General features: G+C 42.0%; 1 protein-coding gene and 1 long non-coding RNA gene across 2 annotated transcripts in view; one reads left to right on the top strand and one right to left on the bottom strand.

Annotated features, from left to right (window-relative positions):
- The window catches only part of LOC124038551 (rho GTPase-activating protein 17-like), a 52,024-nt gene extending 46,964 nt beyond the window's left edge, over positions 1 to 5,060 (bottom strand). The window contains 1 exon segment of the mRNA XM_046354567.1: positions 4,238 to 5,060. Coding sequence (XP_046210523.1) covers positions 4,238 to 4,290 — 53 coding nt within the window. The 5' untranslated portion in view covers positions 4,291 to 5,060.
- A 5,135-nt stretch (positions 5,061 to 10,195) lies between these two features.
- Positions 10,196 to 16,355, top strand: LOC124037308. Its single transcript, XR_006839156.1, has 4 exons — positions 10,196 to 10,316; positions 10,428 to 10,491; positions 15,526 to 15,623; positions 15,751 to 16,355. It is a non-coding gene; the product is annotated as an uncharacterized LOC124037308 (long non-coding RNA).
- The last annotated feature ends 1,025 nt before the right edge of the window (positions 16,356 to 17,380 follow it).

The following is a 17,380-nucleotide window of genomic DNA, read 5'->3' as shown; positions in this document are numbered from 1 at the left end:
TTTCCTAGTCACCTTTCCTCCATCACTCAAGGCAGGACAACGCAGGGCAGGCCTCTCCTTTTCAAGGGTACTGTTACATGAAGGTTCTATATCTCCCGCCATGGAAAAAACCTATGGAATTAGAGATCCGATGCCAAGATATTCCCAAAGATTGCACTTCTTTAAAGGGCTGTTCTCTCAAGGGTGGTTCCACTACTGGCAAATAGGCCAGGGTGCCTAGGCTATGGTGGAGTGAGGCAATGGTGCCTGGTCTGATTAATCAGACTCTAATACAAAATTAATTGGTATATACAACCTGCAACTACTGATCAATTTTGTAATTGTTTCTTACAAGTCAGAATGTAGAAAAAATTATTATAATAAACTTACTCTACCAGTTGTCTGTCCTTCAGCTGCTCGAAATGAGAAAATATTGTTCTTATTTATTTTTATCTTAAAAATACATATCTACAATTCAAAACAACAAAAAGGTATGTATTCTTCTCCATCCTCCCCTGATTGAGAATATAAATGTTTTATTGTCATGGCATGCTTAGTTCAATAGCTATTTACGAGAGAAAACGGAAAACATAAAACAAACTTTACCTCGTGACAAACCAAACCAAATGCTACCGGCTCTCTAAGTCAGGTAAATAATACTTTCCTGTGGATATTTTGCCTCAAATTGAGCAGCTGAAGGACAAACCACACAGACAATCGGTAGAGTAGGCCTTAAACATTCTGGGTTGTACAATACATTTACACGATTTACAGGCATTAATTGCAGATGGTATACACCAATTAATTGTGTATTACAGACTGATTAATCAGACTATATTGTGCCATACTTGTCTTTTTTATTTTACCTTTATTTAACTAGGCAAGTCAGTTAAGAACAAATTCTTATTTTCAATGACGGCCTAAGATCAGTGGGTTAACTGCCTGTTCAGGGGCAGAACGACAGATTTGCTCTTGGTCGTCAGCATCAGTTGATCGAACTTGATTGTCCTGGCTGCCTCAGCAGATTAGACTGACATGGCATTGAATTGACATGGCAACAGAGTTGGAGGAACGGTGACTCCCTGATCTACTGGAATCTGAACAAGAGGCTCTCACGCTGAGGTCTGTCCAACGCTGGTCAGACCAAGCTGACTCTACACTCCAAGACTGCTTCCATCACGTGGACTGGGACATGTTTCGTATTGCGTCAGATGGGAATATTGACGAATACGCTGATTCGGTGTGCGAGTTCATTAGAACGTGCGTCGAAGATGTCGTTCCCATAGCAACGATAAAAACATTCCCTAACCAGAAACCGTGGATTGATGGCAGCATTCGCGTGAAACTGAAAGCGCGAACCACTGCTTTTAATCAGGGCAAGGTGTCTGGCAACATGACTGAATACAAACAGTGCAGCTATTCCCTCCGCAAGGCTATTAAACAAGCTAAGCGTCAGTACAGAGACAAAGTGGAATCTCAATTCAATTGCTCAGACACAAGAGGCATGTGGCAGGGTCTACAGTCAATCACGGACTACAAGATGAAATCCAGCCCAGTCACGGACCAGGATGTCTTGCTCCCAGGCAGACTAAATAACTTTTTTGCCCGCTTTGAGGACAATACAGTGCCACTGACACGGCCTGCAACAGAAACATGCGGTCTCTCCTTCACTGCATCCGAGGTGAGTAAGACATTTAAACGTGTTAACCCTCGCAAGGCTGCAGGCCCAGACGGCATCCCCAGCCGCGCCCTCAGAGCATGCGCAGACCAGCTGGCCGGTGTGTTTACGGACATATTCAATCAATCCCTATACCAGTCTGCTGTTCCCACATGCTTCAAGAGGGCCACCATTGTTCCTGTTCCCAAGAAAGCTAAGGTAACTGAGCTAAACGACTACCGCCCCGTAGCACTCACTTCCGTCATCATGAAGTGCTTTGAGAGACTAGTCAAGGACCATATCACCTCCACCCTACCTGACACCCTAGACCCACTCCAATTTGCTTACCGCCCAAATAGGTCCACAGACGATGCAATCTCAACCACACTGCACACTGCCCTAACCCACCTGGACAAGAGGAATACCTATGTGAGAATGCTGTTCATCGACTACAGCTCGGCATTCAACACATTTACATTTACATTTACATTTAAGTCATTTAGCAGACGCTCTTATCCAGAGCGACTTACAAATTGGACCATAGTACCCTCCAAGCTCGTCATCAAGCTCGAGACCCTGGGTCTCGACCCCGCCCTGTGCAACTGGGTACTGGACTTCCTGACGGGCCGCCCCCAGGTGGTGAGGGTAGGCAACAACATCTCCTCCCCGCTGATCCTCAACACGGGGGCCCCACAAGGGTGCGTTCTGAGCCCTCTCTTGTACTCCCTGTTCACCCACGACTGCGTGGCCACGCACGCCTCCAACTCAATCTTCAAGTTTGCGGACGACACAACAGTGGTAGGCTTGATTACCAACAACGACGAGACGGCCTACAGGGAGGAGGTGAGGGCCCTCGGAGTGTGGTGTCAGGAAAATAACCTCACACTCAACGTCAACAAAACTAAGGAGATGATTGTGGACTTCAGGAAACAGCAGAGGGAACACCCCCCTATCCACATCGATGGAACAGTAGTGGAGAGGGTAGCTAGTTTTAAGTTCCTCGGCATACACATCACAGACAAACTGAATTGGTCCACTCACACTGACAGCGTCGTGAAGAAGGCGCAGCAGCGCCTATTCAACCTCAGGAGGCTGAAGAAATTCGGCTTGTCACCAAAAGCACTCACAAACTTCTACAGATGCACAATCGAGAGCATCCTGGCGGGCTGTATCACCGCCTGGTACGGCAACTGCTCCGCCCTCAACCGTAAGGCTCTCCAGAGGGTAGTGAGGACTGCACAACGCATCACCGGGGCTAACTACCTGCCCTCCAGGACACCTACACCACCCGTTGTTACAGGAAGGCCATAAAGATCATCAAGGACATCAACCACCCGAACCACTGCCTGTTCACCCCGCTATCATCCAGAAGGCAAGGTCAGTACAGGTGCATCAAAGCTGGGACCGAGAGACTGAAAAACAGCTTCTATCTCAAGGCCATCAGACTGTTAAACAGCCACCACTAACATTGAGTGGCTGCTGCCAACACACTGTCATTGACACTGACCCAACTCCAGCCATTTTAATAATGGGAATTGATGGGAAATTATGTAAATATATCACTAGCCACTTTAAACAATGCTACCTTATATAATGTTACTTACCCTACATTATTCATCTCATATGCATATGTAAGTCGCTCTGGATAAGAGCGTCTGCTAAATGACTTAAATGTAATGTAAATGTATATACTGTACTCTACATCATCGACTGCATCCTTATGTAACACATGTATCACTAGCCACTTTAACTATGCCACTTTGTTACTTTGTCTACACACTCATCTCATATGTATATACTGTACTCGATACCATCTACTGTATGCTGCTCTGTACCATCACTCATTCATATATCCTTATGTACATGTTCCTTATCCCCTTACACTGTGTATAAGACAGTAGTTTTGGAATTGTTAGTTAGATTACTTGTTGGTTATCACTGCATTGTCGGAACTAGAAGCACAAGCATTTCGCTACACTCGCATTTAACATCTGCTAACCATGTGTATGTGACAAATAACATTTGATTTGATTTGATCTGTGCACACACACAAACACCAGGAAAAATAGCCTGAATCTCTTCTTTAATGTCTTTAATGTCAGTTAGATTGGGGACAATAAGTTGAATAACAGCTGTTGCAGGGCATGCACTTTCCTATACCATGTAGCTCCAGCATCTGCAATCATGTGAAGTAGTGCATCGCCACAGTGCTTGGATAAGAGCTGTCAAATATCTTCAGCTTGCTCAGCAGTAGGAGTTGCAAATCTGCCTTTTACCGATGTAAAATGTGCGGAATGCATCCTGTAGATTAGATGTGATGCTAAATTCACCATGAAACTAACTGGAAACGTTTAGACTTACAGTCATGTAACAAAACCGTTATACACAAACGTGTGAAGAGTTTAGGAAACCTCAGCACTCTTTCCTTGATGAATAATACTCCAGATAAAATGGGACAATAACATTAGATCTAGGATTAAAGCCTTGACGTTACCAGCTGTTTTTTATTCATTACAACGATATAGAAAATCAAAAGACAGAACTTGCTAGCTAACAAATTGCTAGATTGTTAACAATTTAGCAACAGCTAATGTTACTTGCCTGCCAACTGTTTGGTTGGCGAGTTGTTTCATCCGATTGAACTGTTTCTTCATTTTGCGTCCTTCTCCAGTGGAGTCGTGCTACTTTTTAGAGCTGGAAAAGTAAATCCTGTGATGTGCTTCATTAGACAAGAGTCCTTTTGTTGGCCATGAAGTTCACAATATAGCCAACTAACAGTCAGTAGCTTTGTGTCGAAGATTAGCTTGCAGCTAGCTAAAGCTATGAACCAATTAAAATAACTGGTCACTTTTTAGCTAGCTAGTTTAGGTTAGTCTTCAAGTGGTTGTTTCAGAAAAAAGTTATTCCGTCGCGTGTTGACGACATCATTAAAGCCATGTATTTTATCAAAAAGCTAGAAAACCATCCAGAGTTCCGCTGACTGCTTGCAGCCTTTATGCTGGATATCTATCTGGCTAACCACCGTCGAAGCTTTTCCCAAACAGCTAGCTCGCAGCACACCTCTCTCTTTGCCAGCACAAGCTGATGATGGCGTTGAATGGGTGGCAGGAAGAATAGGTTGCAAAAGCATCCATATACCGCAATCCCCAGCACTGTTAAATGTGCTGCTGACTGTGGGGCTTGGGACAGTTTACGAAAGTCATCTTGCTCGCTCCAGTGACACAATTCAGTACTGCAGAATTTGCACTGACCTCTGGATGAGTTCTTTATCATGAAGATGTTGAATATGCCAACATTACGCAGCAAAATGTACATATAGCTATTAAAACAATCAGTTTAGTTGAAATGTCAAACTGTTGTTCAATGACATACATAATCAGTTGTTGACATCAGAACTCGTCTTCATCAACAACAATTTATCATTAACTTTCACTCCCTAATCGCCTATGGAGCTCATAGCGGTACGCGCTCCTACCAGTGACGTCTCAATACACGTCTACTTACGTTGAACCTTATAATGGACTGTTTTGCAGATAGATGGACATGTGTTGTCATCTGATTCCTCATGCATGATTAATGTAAAAATAATAATAATACTAATAATAATAATAATAATCTTAAAGTAGATCAAATAAGATAAGATAAAATAGAAGAGAGAAGGTTTTACTGATAAAGTTGCACACGCACTGTCGTGGATGTAAGGTCCGATCACTTCTGACACCAATGTAATGAAACAGGCAGGGAGCAGGTCACGAGCCCTCGACCTTCTTGCCCGAGGTCCGGCGCGCTATCGACTGTGCCGCAAAAGCATGCTGAACGGCAGAGTCGATTTCCGCGCTTATAAACCCATGGTCGTTACAATATAAATAAAGGGGGCATATAAACCACACATAAATAACCATAAATAAAGGACACGATAAATAAAGGGAGCATATAAGCAGACAATGAAAACTCTTACAATATTCAATGATTACATTTCTCAAAATCAGGTTATAGGCTACATGTGCACCACCAAATCAGAACAGTAGGTGAAATTAAGAAATGATTAGGGTGAAGCACATGGGCTACTAACAGCTTGCTATACCACATCCACTTAGTCAGTGGTAGAAAAAGTACCCAATTGCCACACTTGAGTAAATGTAATGATACCTTAATAGAAAATGACTCAAGTAAAAGTCATCCAGTAAAATACTACTTCAGTAAAAGTTTCAAATATACTTAAGTATCAAAAGTAAATGTAATCGCTAAAATATACTTAAGTATAAAAATTAAAAGTATAAATCATTTAAAATGTCTTATATTACATAAACCAGACGGCATCATTTTCTTGTTTTTTTTTATTTACGGATAGCCAGAGGCACAATTCAACACTCAGACATAATTTACAGACAAAGCATGTGTTTAGTGAGTCCACCAGATCAGAGGCAGTAGGGATGACCAGGGATGTTCTCTTGATATGCACATGAATTAGACAATTTTCCTGTCCTGCTAATCATTCAAAATGAAACGAGTACTTTTGGGTGTCAGGGAAAATGTGTGGGGTAAAAAGTACATTTTTCTTTAGGAATGTAGTGAAGTAAAAGTAAAAGTTGTCAAAAATATAAATAGTAAAGTAAAGTACAGATACCTTTAAAAAAACTACTTAAGTAGTACTTTAAAGTATTTTTATTTAAGTACTTTACACTACTGCACTTAGTATTACTTTCTTAGCTACAGTATACATATCTTCCTGGCATATTACATAATTTATGCAGCAGCATTCAAGACATGTTTGGACTCACCGTTGTGCTGTGCTCAGTTGGACCTTAGTGGGAAAATTTTGTCATCAAAGTCTGGCATTCTCTAGATTGATTGTGCTTTCAAGACAACAGGGAACTGGGGGAAAAAATCAAATCATGATGACGTCAGTGATCTACAGTTCGTAGCTCTAGAAAGAGGCCAGAGTTCTCGATTTACAATTCCGAGTTGGATGAAAGTTCAAAACGTATTTTCCCAGTCGTAACTCGTTTTTCCAGTTGTCTTGAACTCACTTTGCAGTTATGAGTTAACAGTTGTTATGCCCGCGGCACAAATCATGCTTCATTGACAGCATGGCCAATGTTACATGTTTATAACTTGAAACTAGGAAAATATAACCTTAATCTTAGACTTGGGACCTCACAGCCACTCCACTGAATAGCAGGCTAATGATTGATTTGCAATGCTTGCCGTTAGCCACTGATTCCTTCCAAAATGAATTTACGATGTCAAACTTGTTGCGTAATATTTATGTCCAATGAGCACCGATACGTTTCATCTATAATTTATCTTCGTTATTTCTCTTCATATGACAAGGATTAAAAAGGATTTTCCAGTAGATTGTCAACTTCATTCATGATGATGACTGCTAGCTAAGATTTTGAAAGTATGATGTTGACATTATCATTCCAATCACAGCTACTGTAGCTATAACGTGATTTGATTTAATTTTATCTAGGGCCAATGACCTTGAGCCTACTTGGATGGGCACTTCTAATGTAACTCTATGGCAGCACCGAAGGAGCTTGAATTTTTTTCGAGCTCTACCCTTGGCAGTGACGTAGTGTCCTTATGAGTGACAGAACACTGAGCCAATCATTGCGCAAAGCTCCGTATTTTCTGCTGGCTTGCCCCAACATCACAGAAAGCACTGTTCTAGGCTGAAACACCTGCATTTTGGAGCTCCCTTACTCAAGAAAACAAAAAAGAGACCATGTTTGCATGCGGCTTTATTAACTTAATTATTTATTTTTTTTAAACATTGTTTGAAAACTGATATGTGACATGCCAAAATAATATGTGATAAGTGATATACCAAAATAACATGCAAAACAGACAAGCCTAAAAAAAATGAATGACGGGTCGCCGCTGGACATAGAATATGCTTGATAGTGTAGCGACCCGCACAGACAGCTGTGTGTTATGTATTATGCTATTAGTTGGTTGTGTTGTACTTACCAGCACCCAGTGTTCGCGGGGTCCGACATGCCAATCAACCTGCTATCTGCCAATCACGAGAATGCCTGGAATGTTCTGATGCCGGGCATCCTGGTGGTTGGTGGAGTGGCGTGAGGGCTTGGCAGGGGGATGGAGCGTTGCATGTTAAAACCATGTTTAGCCATTGTTCTCTCTCTTACGTCTGGTCTTCGCAAGAGAAGGTCACGGTTGTTTTATAGGGTGTCTTTCATTTATTTGGCGTGGTCTGCGGCCAAACTGTAGCCTGTGTGGAGTTTGGTTAATAAACCGTAAATTCGTAAACTCAATTTTCTGTCTGGACAATTGTTCCTTTATGAGCTAGCCAGGTCATTACAATACATTATAACAATCCCAAGTACATTTGATGCGTCTCTAAAATTACACATTGTAACAATCCCAGATCTGTTGAGATGTAACCTAACGTAGCAGACGTAAAATAGATATCTAATATCGTTTTAATGCATTTCGTGTATTGGTTGTGGTGGATAGAGACTAGGCCAATGAAAACGTAGGAAAATGAATTGAGCGTTGCATTATGGGTAAATATACTGTATATGCCGGAAGTTGAAGAGAGGCTACTTCAGTTTAGCTCAGAATTTCTTGCATAAGTTGTGACAGACAGTACATTATTTAACTGTTGCTAATTATATCAACCAAGTCCATCTACTTGAGTTTGACCACCTGCCCGGTAAAGATTTTTGCTCGGCTGCGAAGCAACGGTCAAAGCTAACCAATGTTAGCCACATTGGAACAGCTGATGCATGTGGTGTTGTAGAAGTTGTTTTTCAAATGTACAAGCTGCTGCTTAGCTAGGTGATCCGAATTGCAACATTGTATGCGAATGCAACAAGTCAATTGCCTCCCTTCGGAGAAGCAACCAGCCTGCCTTTAGTATTTATTCAGATTGTACACAGTAAATGACACGCCCATATTTAATCATTCAATATTACTTTTCTCTTATCCCGTCATAAATGGGAGCATATTATTTTTTATGCTGCATTTGGGCATGTTATACTGAACCATTTGTTTGATTTTCAGATATGCAACCAGTAAAGGCTACTGGACAGACCCCTATGTCCAGTATTTTGTGAGGCCAGTAGGAGAACCGCACCGCTAAAGCTAACTCTCTCTCCTCTGCTCTCATCCTTCTAGACCTATCGGCTGCCTTCGATACTGTGAACCATCAGATCCTCCTCTCCACCCTCTCCGAGTTGGGCATCTCTGGCGCGGCCCACGCTTGGATTGCGTCCTACCTGACAGGTCGCTCCTACCAGGTGGCGTGGCGAGAATCTGTCTCCTCACCACGCGCTCTCACCACTGGTGTCCTCCAGGGCTCTGTTCTAGGCCCTCTCCTATTCTCGCTATACACCAAGTCACTTGGCTCTGTCATAACCTCACATGGTCTCTCCTATCATTGCTATGCAGACGACACACAATTAATCTTCTCCTTTCCCCCTTCTGATGACCAGGTGGCGAATCGCATCTCTGCATGTCTGGCAGACATATCAGTGTGGATGACGGATCACCACCTCAAGCTGAACTTCGGCAAGACGGAGCTGCTCTTCCTCCCGGGGAAGGACTGCCCGTTCCATGATCTCGCCATCACGGTTGACAACTCCATTGTGTCCTCCTCCCAGAGCGCTAAGAACCTTGGCGTGATCCTGGACAACACCCTGTCGTTCTCAACTAACATCAAGACGGTGGCACGTTCCTGTAGGTTCATGCTCTACAACATCCGCAGAGTACGACCCTGCCTCACACAGGAAGCGGCGCAGGTCCTAATCCAGGCACTTGTCATCTCCCGTCTGGATTACTGCAACTCGCTGTTGGCTGGGCTCCCTGCCTGTGCCATTAAACCCCTACAACTCATCCAGAACGCCGCAGCCCGTCTAGTGTTCAACCTTCCCAAGTTCTCTCACGTCACCCCGCTCCTCCGCTCTCTCCACTGGCTTCCAGTTGAAGCTCGCATCCGCTACAAGACCATGGTGCTTGCCTACGGAGCTGTGAGGGGAACGGCACCTCAGTACCTCCAGGCTCTGATCAGGCCCTACACCCAAATAAGGGCACTGCGTTCATCCACCTCTGGCCTGCTCGTCTCCCTACCACTGAGGAAGTACAGTTCCCGCTCAGCCCAGTCAAAACTGTTCGCTGCTCTGGCTCCCCAATGGTGGAACAAACTCCCTCACGACGCCAGGACAGCGGAGTCAATCACCACCTTCCGGAGACACCTGAAACCCCACCTCTTTAAGGAATACTTAGGATAGGATAAAGTAATCCTTCTCACCCCCCTCCCCCCTTAAAATATTTAGATGCACTATTGTAAAGTGGCTGTTCCACTGGATGTCATAAGGTGAATGCACCAATTTGTAAGTCGCTCTGGATAAGAGCGTCTGCTAAATGACTTAAATGTAAATGTAAAATGTGAGAACGAAGGGCTCCAGAAATCAACTGAGGCAAGTCCATGTATATATCGGCCAGAGCCAAAAACACATTTGTAAAAAATAAAAACTAGCTTGAAGAAGGTCTGCTTCATACTATGTTACTAAATCTCTGTTGTCTTCTGTTAGATTACTATGCCTGTTTGCGGGGAATGAACTACCTGGATGCCTTCCTCAGGAAGACGGTGTGTAACTGTCAGATAGTGAACCTGGGGGCAGGGCTGGACACCACTTTCTGGAGGTTAAAGGTACTGGTCTAATAATCCCATTAAACAAATGCATTTATTTTACAGTACAATCTATGCTTATCATTGGTTTGTACTTTCATTGTCATTTGTTTGTCATATTTGTGTTTTTAGGAAGAAAACCTCGAAACCAAGTCGACTTTCCGATGATTGCTTGCAGGAAAATACACAACAAAAAGTAAGCCGTTTTATTTTTCCTCTTTAGAAAACTTCATATAGATCACAGTTTTATTTGTTTTGACATAATTGTGGTCTCAGTAATGTCAGAAATGGACCTGTAGAGGGAGGCAGAGCCTGTCCAGCTAAACTTGTAGTGAGATCATCTCTAATAAGAAACACACCTTAATGTGTAGTTATAATGTTGAGCACCTCTTCGGGACAAAACCACTGCTGTCAATACCTCTTATTGAGACCTATTCCACAGATGCATTATTACTAAGTAATGATGTTAAAGACATTGACTGATACAAATCAACATGATAACTGAATGGGATTGTCTCTTATGGTGACATTTGATTTTCACTTAGTCTTCATTTGTATTGTCTGTGTGTGTTTCAGATGGCCACAACCTAGACTCAGACAGGCACTGCATCATCGGTGCTGACCTCAGGGACATCCCAGGCCTAGATGACAAACTGAAGAAGTTCCACCTCAACCCAGAGTCAGTGAAAATAACATATTGAATATGTTTTAATATTTTGTTGGACAGCTTTGCAAGAGTCTAGCCAATTGAAGTAGCAGTATACGGCTGTATCAGTGGATCAGCAGTTGTGCTGTAGCAATACAATACAATATGTTTGGTATGGGATTGGTGTTTTGGGCTGGTAGTGTTCTTTCACTGTACCTAACTCGTATTTATGGTCTTGGCCAACGAGGCCGAATGTTCCGCAGTCAGTTCCTGATCACGACAATCATATACAGTTCAGTCAGAAGTAGAGGTCGACCGATTATGATTTTTCAATGTCGATACCGATTTATTGGAGGACCCAAAAAAAAAGACGATACCGATTAATCGGCCAATTTATTTATTTATAATGACAATTACAACAATACCGAATTGAACACTTTTTTATTTGAACTTAATATAATACATCAATAAAAACAATTTAGCCTCAAATAAATAATGGAACATGTTCAATTTGTTTTAAATAATGCAAAAACAAAAGTGTTAGGGGAAAAAAGTAAAATTGCAATATGTGCCATGTACAAAAGCTAACGTTTAAGTTCCTTGCTCAGAACATGAGAACATATGAAAACTGGTGGTTCCTTTCAACATGAGTCTTCAATATTTCCATACAAGAAGTTTCAGGTTGTAGTTATTATAGGAATATTTCTCTATACCATTTGTATTTCATATACCTTTGACTATTGGATGTTCTTATAGGCACTATAGTATTGCCAGTGTAACAGTATAGCTTCCGTCCCTCTCCTCGCCCTTACCTAGGCTCTAACCAGGGACACATCGACAACAGCCACCCTCGAAGCATCGTTACCCATCGCTCCATAAAAGCCACGGCCCTTGCAGAGCAAGGGGAACAACTACTCAGAGCGAGTGACGTCACCGATTGAAACGCTATTAGACATTTACATTTAAGTCATTTAGCAGACGCTCTTATCCAGAGCGACTTACAAATTGGTGCATTCACCTTATGACATCCAGTGGAACAGTCACTTTACAATAGTGCATCTAAATCTTAAAGGGGGGGGGAATACTTATCCTATCCTAGGTATTCCTTAAAGAGGTGGGGTTTCAGGTGTCTCCGGAAGGTGATGATTGACTCCGCTGTCCTGGCGTCGTGAGGGAGTTTGTTCCACCATTGGGGGGCCAGAGCAGCGAACAGTTTTGACTGGGCTGAGCGGGAGCTGTACTTCCTCAGTGGTAGGGAGGCGAGCAGGCCAGAGGTGGATGAACGCAGTGCCCTTGTTTGGGTGTAGGGCCTGATCAGAGCCTGGAGGTACTGAGGTGCCGTTCCCCTCACAGCTCCGTAGGCAAGCACCATTAGCGCGCACCCCGCTAACTAGTTAGGTATTTCACATCAGTTACACTAGCCTAATCTCGGGAGTTGATAGGCTTGAAGTCATAAACGGCTCAATGCTAAAAGCACACCGAAAAGCTGTTGGCAAATGCACAAAAGTCCTGTTTGAATGAATGCTTACGAGCCTGCTGCTGCCTACCATCGCTCAGTCAGACTGCTCTATCAAATATCAAATCATAGACTTAATTATAACATAATAACACACAGAAATACGAGCCTTAGGTCATTAAACTCAGTTTTTCACAATTCCTCACATTTAATTCAAGTAAAAATTCCCTGTTTTAGGTCAGTTAGGATCACTACTTTATGTTAAGAAGGTGAAATGTCAGAATAATAGTAGAGAATTATTTCTTTCAGCTTTTATTTCTTTCATCACATTCCCAGTGGGTCAGAAGTTTACATACACTTAATTAGTATTTGGTAGCATTTCCTTTCAATTGTTTAACTTGGGAAAAACATTTTGGGTAGCCTTCCACAAGTTTCCCACAATTAGTTGAGTGAATTTTGGCCCATTCATCCTGACAGAGCTGGTGTAACTGAGTCAGGTTTGTAGGCCTCTTTGCTCAAGCACACTTTTTAAGTTCTGCCCACAAATTGTCTATTGGATTGAGGTCAGGGCTTTGTGATGGCCACTCCGATACCTTGAGTTTGTTGTCCTTAAGCCATTTTGCCACAACTTTGGAAGTATGCTTGGCGTCATTGTCCATTTGGAAGACCCATTTGCGACCAAGCTTTAACTTCCTGACTGATGTTTTGAGATATTGCTTCAAGATATCCACATAATTTTCCTACCTCATGATGTCATCTGTTTTGTGAAGTGCACCAGTCCCTCCTGCAGCAAAGCACCCCCACAACATGATGCTGCCACCTCCGTGCTTCACGGTTGGGATGTTGTTCTTTGTCTTGCAAGCTTCCCCCTTTTTCCTCCAAACGTATCAAGGGTCATTATGGCCAAACAGTTCTATTTTTGTTTCATTAGACTGGAAGACATTTCTCCAAAAAGTCCCCATGTGCAGTTGCAAGCCGTAGTCTGGCTTTTTTATGGCGGTTTTGGAGCTGTGGCTTCTTCCTTGCTGAGCGGCCTTTCAGGTTATGTTGATATAGGACTCGTTTTACTGTGGATATAGATACTTTTGTACCCGTTTACTCCAGCATCTTCACAAGTTCCTTTGCTGTTGTACTGGGATTGATTTGCACTTTTTGCACCAAAGTGCGTTTATCTCTTGGAGACAGAACGCGCCTCCTTCCTGAGTGTTATGACGGCTGCGTGGTCCCATGGTGTTTATACTTGCGTACTATTGTTTGTACAGATGAGCGTGGTACCTTCAGCCGTTTGGAAATTGCTCCCACGGATGAACCAGACTTGTGGAAGTAAATCATTATTTTTCTGAGGTCTTGGCTGATTTATTTTGATTTTCCCATGATGTCAAGCAAAGAGCCACTGAGTTTGAAGGTAGGCCTTGAAATACATCCACAGGTACACCTCCAATTGACTCAAATTATTAAATTAGCCTATCAGAATTTTCTAAAGCCATGACATTTTCTGGAATTTTCCAAGCTGTTTAAAGGCACAGTCAACTTAGTGTATGTAAACTTCTGACCCACTGGAATTGTAATGCAGTGAATTATATGTGAAATAATCTGTCTGTAAACAATTGTTGGGAAAATTACTTGTCATGCGCAAAGTAGATAGCTTGTTAACAACAAGCAAACAAACTATAGCTTGTTAACAAGAAATTTGTGGAGTGGTTGAAAAACAAGTTTTAATTACTCCAACCTAAGTGTATGTAAACTTCCAACTTCAACTGTACTTGGGTGCTCTTTGATTTTCCATTGTTTTTCATCTGTGTGTCAAAGAACCCCATCTCCTTTTATCTCAGCCTATGAGACTTGGAAAGCCCTGTTCCGTTTACAAGAATTGTATTCATACGGTTTAAGTGCATATATTCACGGCTTCCTGTGAGGTCTGGTCCACCACCCAAGCCTCGACAACTTTAGAATGAGTTCTCTGTGGATTCAAGTGTCTTCTGAAATGGCCTCCACTTGTGCCGAAGGCTCTATGGATGTGGTGTTATGTCAGAGATTCTGACGAAATTAAGATGAAAATCAATGTCAGTCATTGGAATCCCAAGTACAGTACCCTCAACCCTCTAGCAATTATACAACAACACATCAAAACACCTTTTTGATAGATCTGAAGGGACGTTACAGATAAATATAAAGGAAGCGCTGATAATGGGGCATGGTTAAATAAGGTACACATTGTGACGCAAATGCTGTCTGTACTTGCTGAGTGGGTGCCTTCCAGGCCTGTATAGAGAAACACTGTTGGGATTAGGAGATCCCAAATCTGTGTTTACAACAGCTGCGTCAGTCTCCTGATTTCTCACAGTCTGAAACCAAACCACGGTCTCAGGGCCAAAGATTTATGAAGTCACTTAGTCAAGAGGTTTGCTTGCTTTAGAAAGTTTACATTGTAGTCATTTAGCAGATGCTCTTATCAAGAACAATTTACAGGAACATTTAGGGTTAAGTGCCTTGTTCAAGGGCACATCAACCGATTTTTCACCTAGTCGGCTCTGCAATTCGAACCAGCAACCTTTCGTTTACTGGCCCAATGCTCTTAACCGCTAGGCTACCTGCCTCTCTAGTTATTCACTCATTATGATCCTTTGCTTGGAAATATTAAATATTGTCACCACAAACACTGAACCAGAATTTGGGCCTTACCGGAGACGTTGATTTGGCGACTCTCCTTTAAGCCCAGGAAGCAGCCATTGAACCTGCCATTCACCAACCAGCTTTTCAAGCTAAATCATGTGAAAACATGTTCATTACTCACCAAATATGGAGTTTTGATTAGCAACTATCGTCATTTACTGCCAGTATGAGTACTAAATCATGACAATTAAACAACAAATCCCAAGTGTTGATTTTGTGCAAGACATTCCCTGAAGTGGAACATGTTTGCATTAGTAGAAAGTGCACTTCCTAAAGACGGGCTGGGAGAATGTAGATGCTCTGGATATGATGACTGTGTACAGTGTTATACCTCAGGATGACGTGGCAAGGTAAAACAAAGTCTGTTACATACAGTAGGCAAATGATACATCTCAAGTTATTCCTCTGTTTTCACGATGTTTAGCTCTAATACGTTTCTCCACCTTTGTTTATAGAGAATAGAGCATCTGGAGTTTCTGGATGAAAAGGAACTTCTGCAGCAGCTCCTCCAACACTCAGTATCTGCTGGGCCACCAAGGACAAGTTCAAGCAGGTACATATGGGTTAGATTAGTCACATACACATTATTTGTAAGTCTACATTTGGATACAGAACATTGTTTTATTTCTATCGCTGTTCATGACAAGGTGACCAATGACACTATTGTCTGCTTGTTCCAGGAGTCTCACAAGTAGCTTTCTGAACCTGGACTGTCTTGTCTTAAGCCTCTTTCTCTGTGCCATGATCAACACTATCAAGAGAGGAGAGAAAAAACCCATCAACACCTTCACATCAGACTCAAGTCTTGTCTGCTCTGTGGGAAATGCATGGCATCAGCAGAATTCGTCTGAATGTGTTTCCGTTGCATCCCATAAAAGCAACCACTGTCTCCCAACATACTTTTGTGAAGAGAAGGGATGTTTCCGCTGGAAGTGTGATACAGTGCATTCGGAAAGTATTCAGACCCCTTGACATTTTCCACATTTTTTTATGTTACAGCCTTATTCTAAAAATGTATGTAATCATTTTTTCCCTCATCAATCTACACACAATACCCCATAATGACAAAATAAAGCAAAAACATGTTTTTAGAAATGTTTTCAAATTTATAAAAAACAGAAATACCTTATTGACATAACTATTCAGATCCTTCATTATGGAATTGAAATTGAGCTCAGGTGCATCCCATTGATCATCCTTGAGATGTTTTACAACTTGGGAGTCCACCTGTGGTATATTCAATTGATTGGACATGATTTGGAAAGGCACACACCTGTCTATATTTTTTTATATTTTTTTTACCTTTATTTAACCAGGCAAGTCAGTTAAGAACTTATTCTTATTTTCAATGATGGCCTGGGAACAGTGGGTTAACTGCCTGTTCAGGGGCAGAACGACAGAATTGTACCTTGTCAGCTCGGGGGTTTGAACTCACAACCTTTCGGTTACTAGTCCAACGCTCTAACCACTAAGGTCCCACAGTTGACACTGCATGTCAGAGCAAAAACCAAGTCATGAGGTCGAAGGAATCCAACAAGACAACGCGCCTGTGGCTTCGGGACAAGTCTTTGAATATCCTTGAGTGGCCCGGACTTGAACCCGATCGAACATCTCTGGAGAGACCTGAAAATAGCTGTGTGTAACCTAACAGGGCTTGAGAGGATCTGCAGAAAAGAATGGGAGAAACTCTCCAAATACAGGTGTGCCAAGCTTGTAGTGTCATACCCAAGAAGAATCAAGGCTGTAATCGCTGCCAAAGGTACTTCAACAAAGTACTGAGTAAATGGTCTGGATACTTATGTAAATGTGATATTTCAGTTTTTTTTTTGGGGGGGGGTAAATTAGCATATTTAAAATAAAAACAGTTTTTGCTTTGACATTATGCGGTATTGTGTGTAGATTGATGGGGGGGGGGGTATTTGATTTTAGAATAAGGGTGTAATGTAACAAAATGTGGAAAATGTCCAAGGGGTGTGAATGCTTTCTGAATACACTGTATGAACAACAAGACACTGGTAACTTAAGGACATAAGCCCTAGCCTTCATTTCATTTTATCCATCTGTCTGCTCTGCACTGTTTGTTTCTAATGTTCATTCAGACAACATAAAGCAGGTTTGCTGGATGTTAGAAAAGTAAAAGGAAGATGTATTTTTATTTGTCAAGTATTTAATGTGCCGCCATTGTGTTGTGAACTGAAATATTTTGTTTATTTAGAAATGTATTGCTAAGACTGATATTTTCTTATGTATAGAAATTAGGAGTTAATACTTTGGATGCACTTTAACAGATCTGTTTGATTCAATTGCTGG

Source organism: Oncorhynchus gorbuscha, linkage group LG06 (genome assembly GCF_021184085.1).
Source record: "Oncorhynchus gorbuscha isolate QuinsamMale2020 ecotype Even-year linkage group LG06, OgorEven_v1.0, whole genome shotgun sequence".
Lineage (NCBI taxonomy): Eukaryota > Metazoa > Chordata > Actinopteri > Salmoniformes > Salmonidae > Oncorhynchus > Oncorhynchus gorbuscha.
Note: the sequence above shows the minus strand (reverse complement) of the source record. Positions and strands in the feature narration are given on the sequence as shown.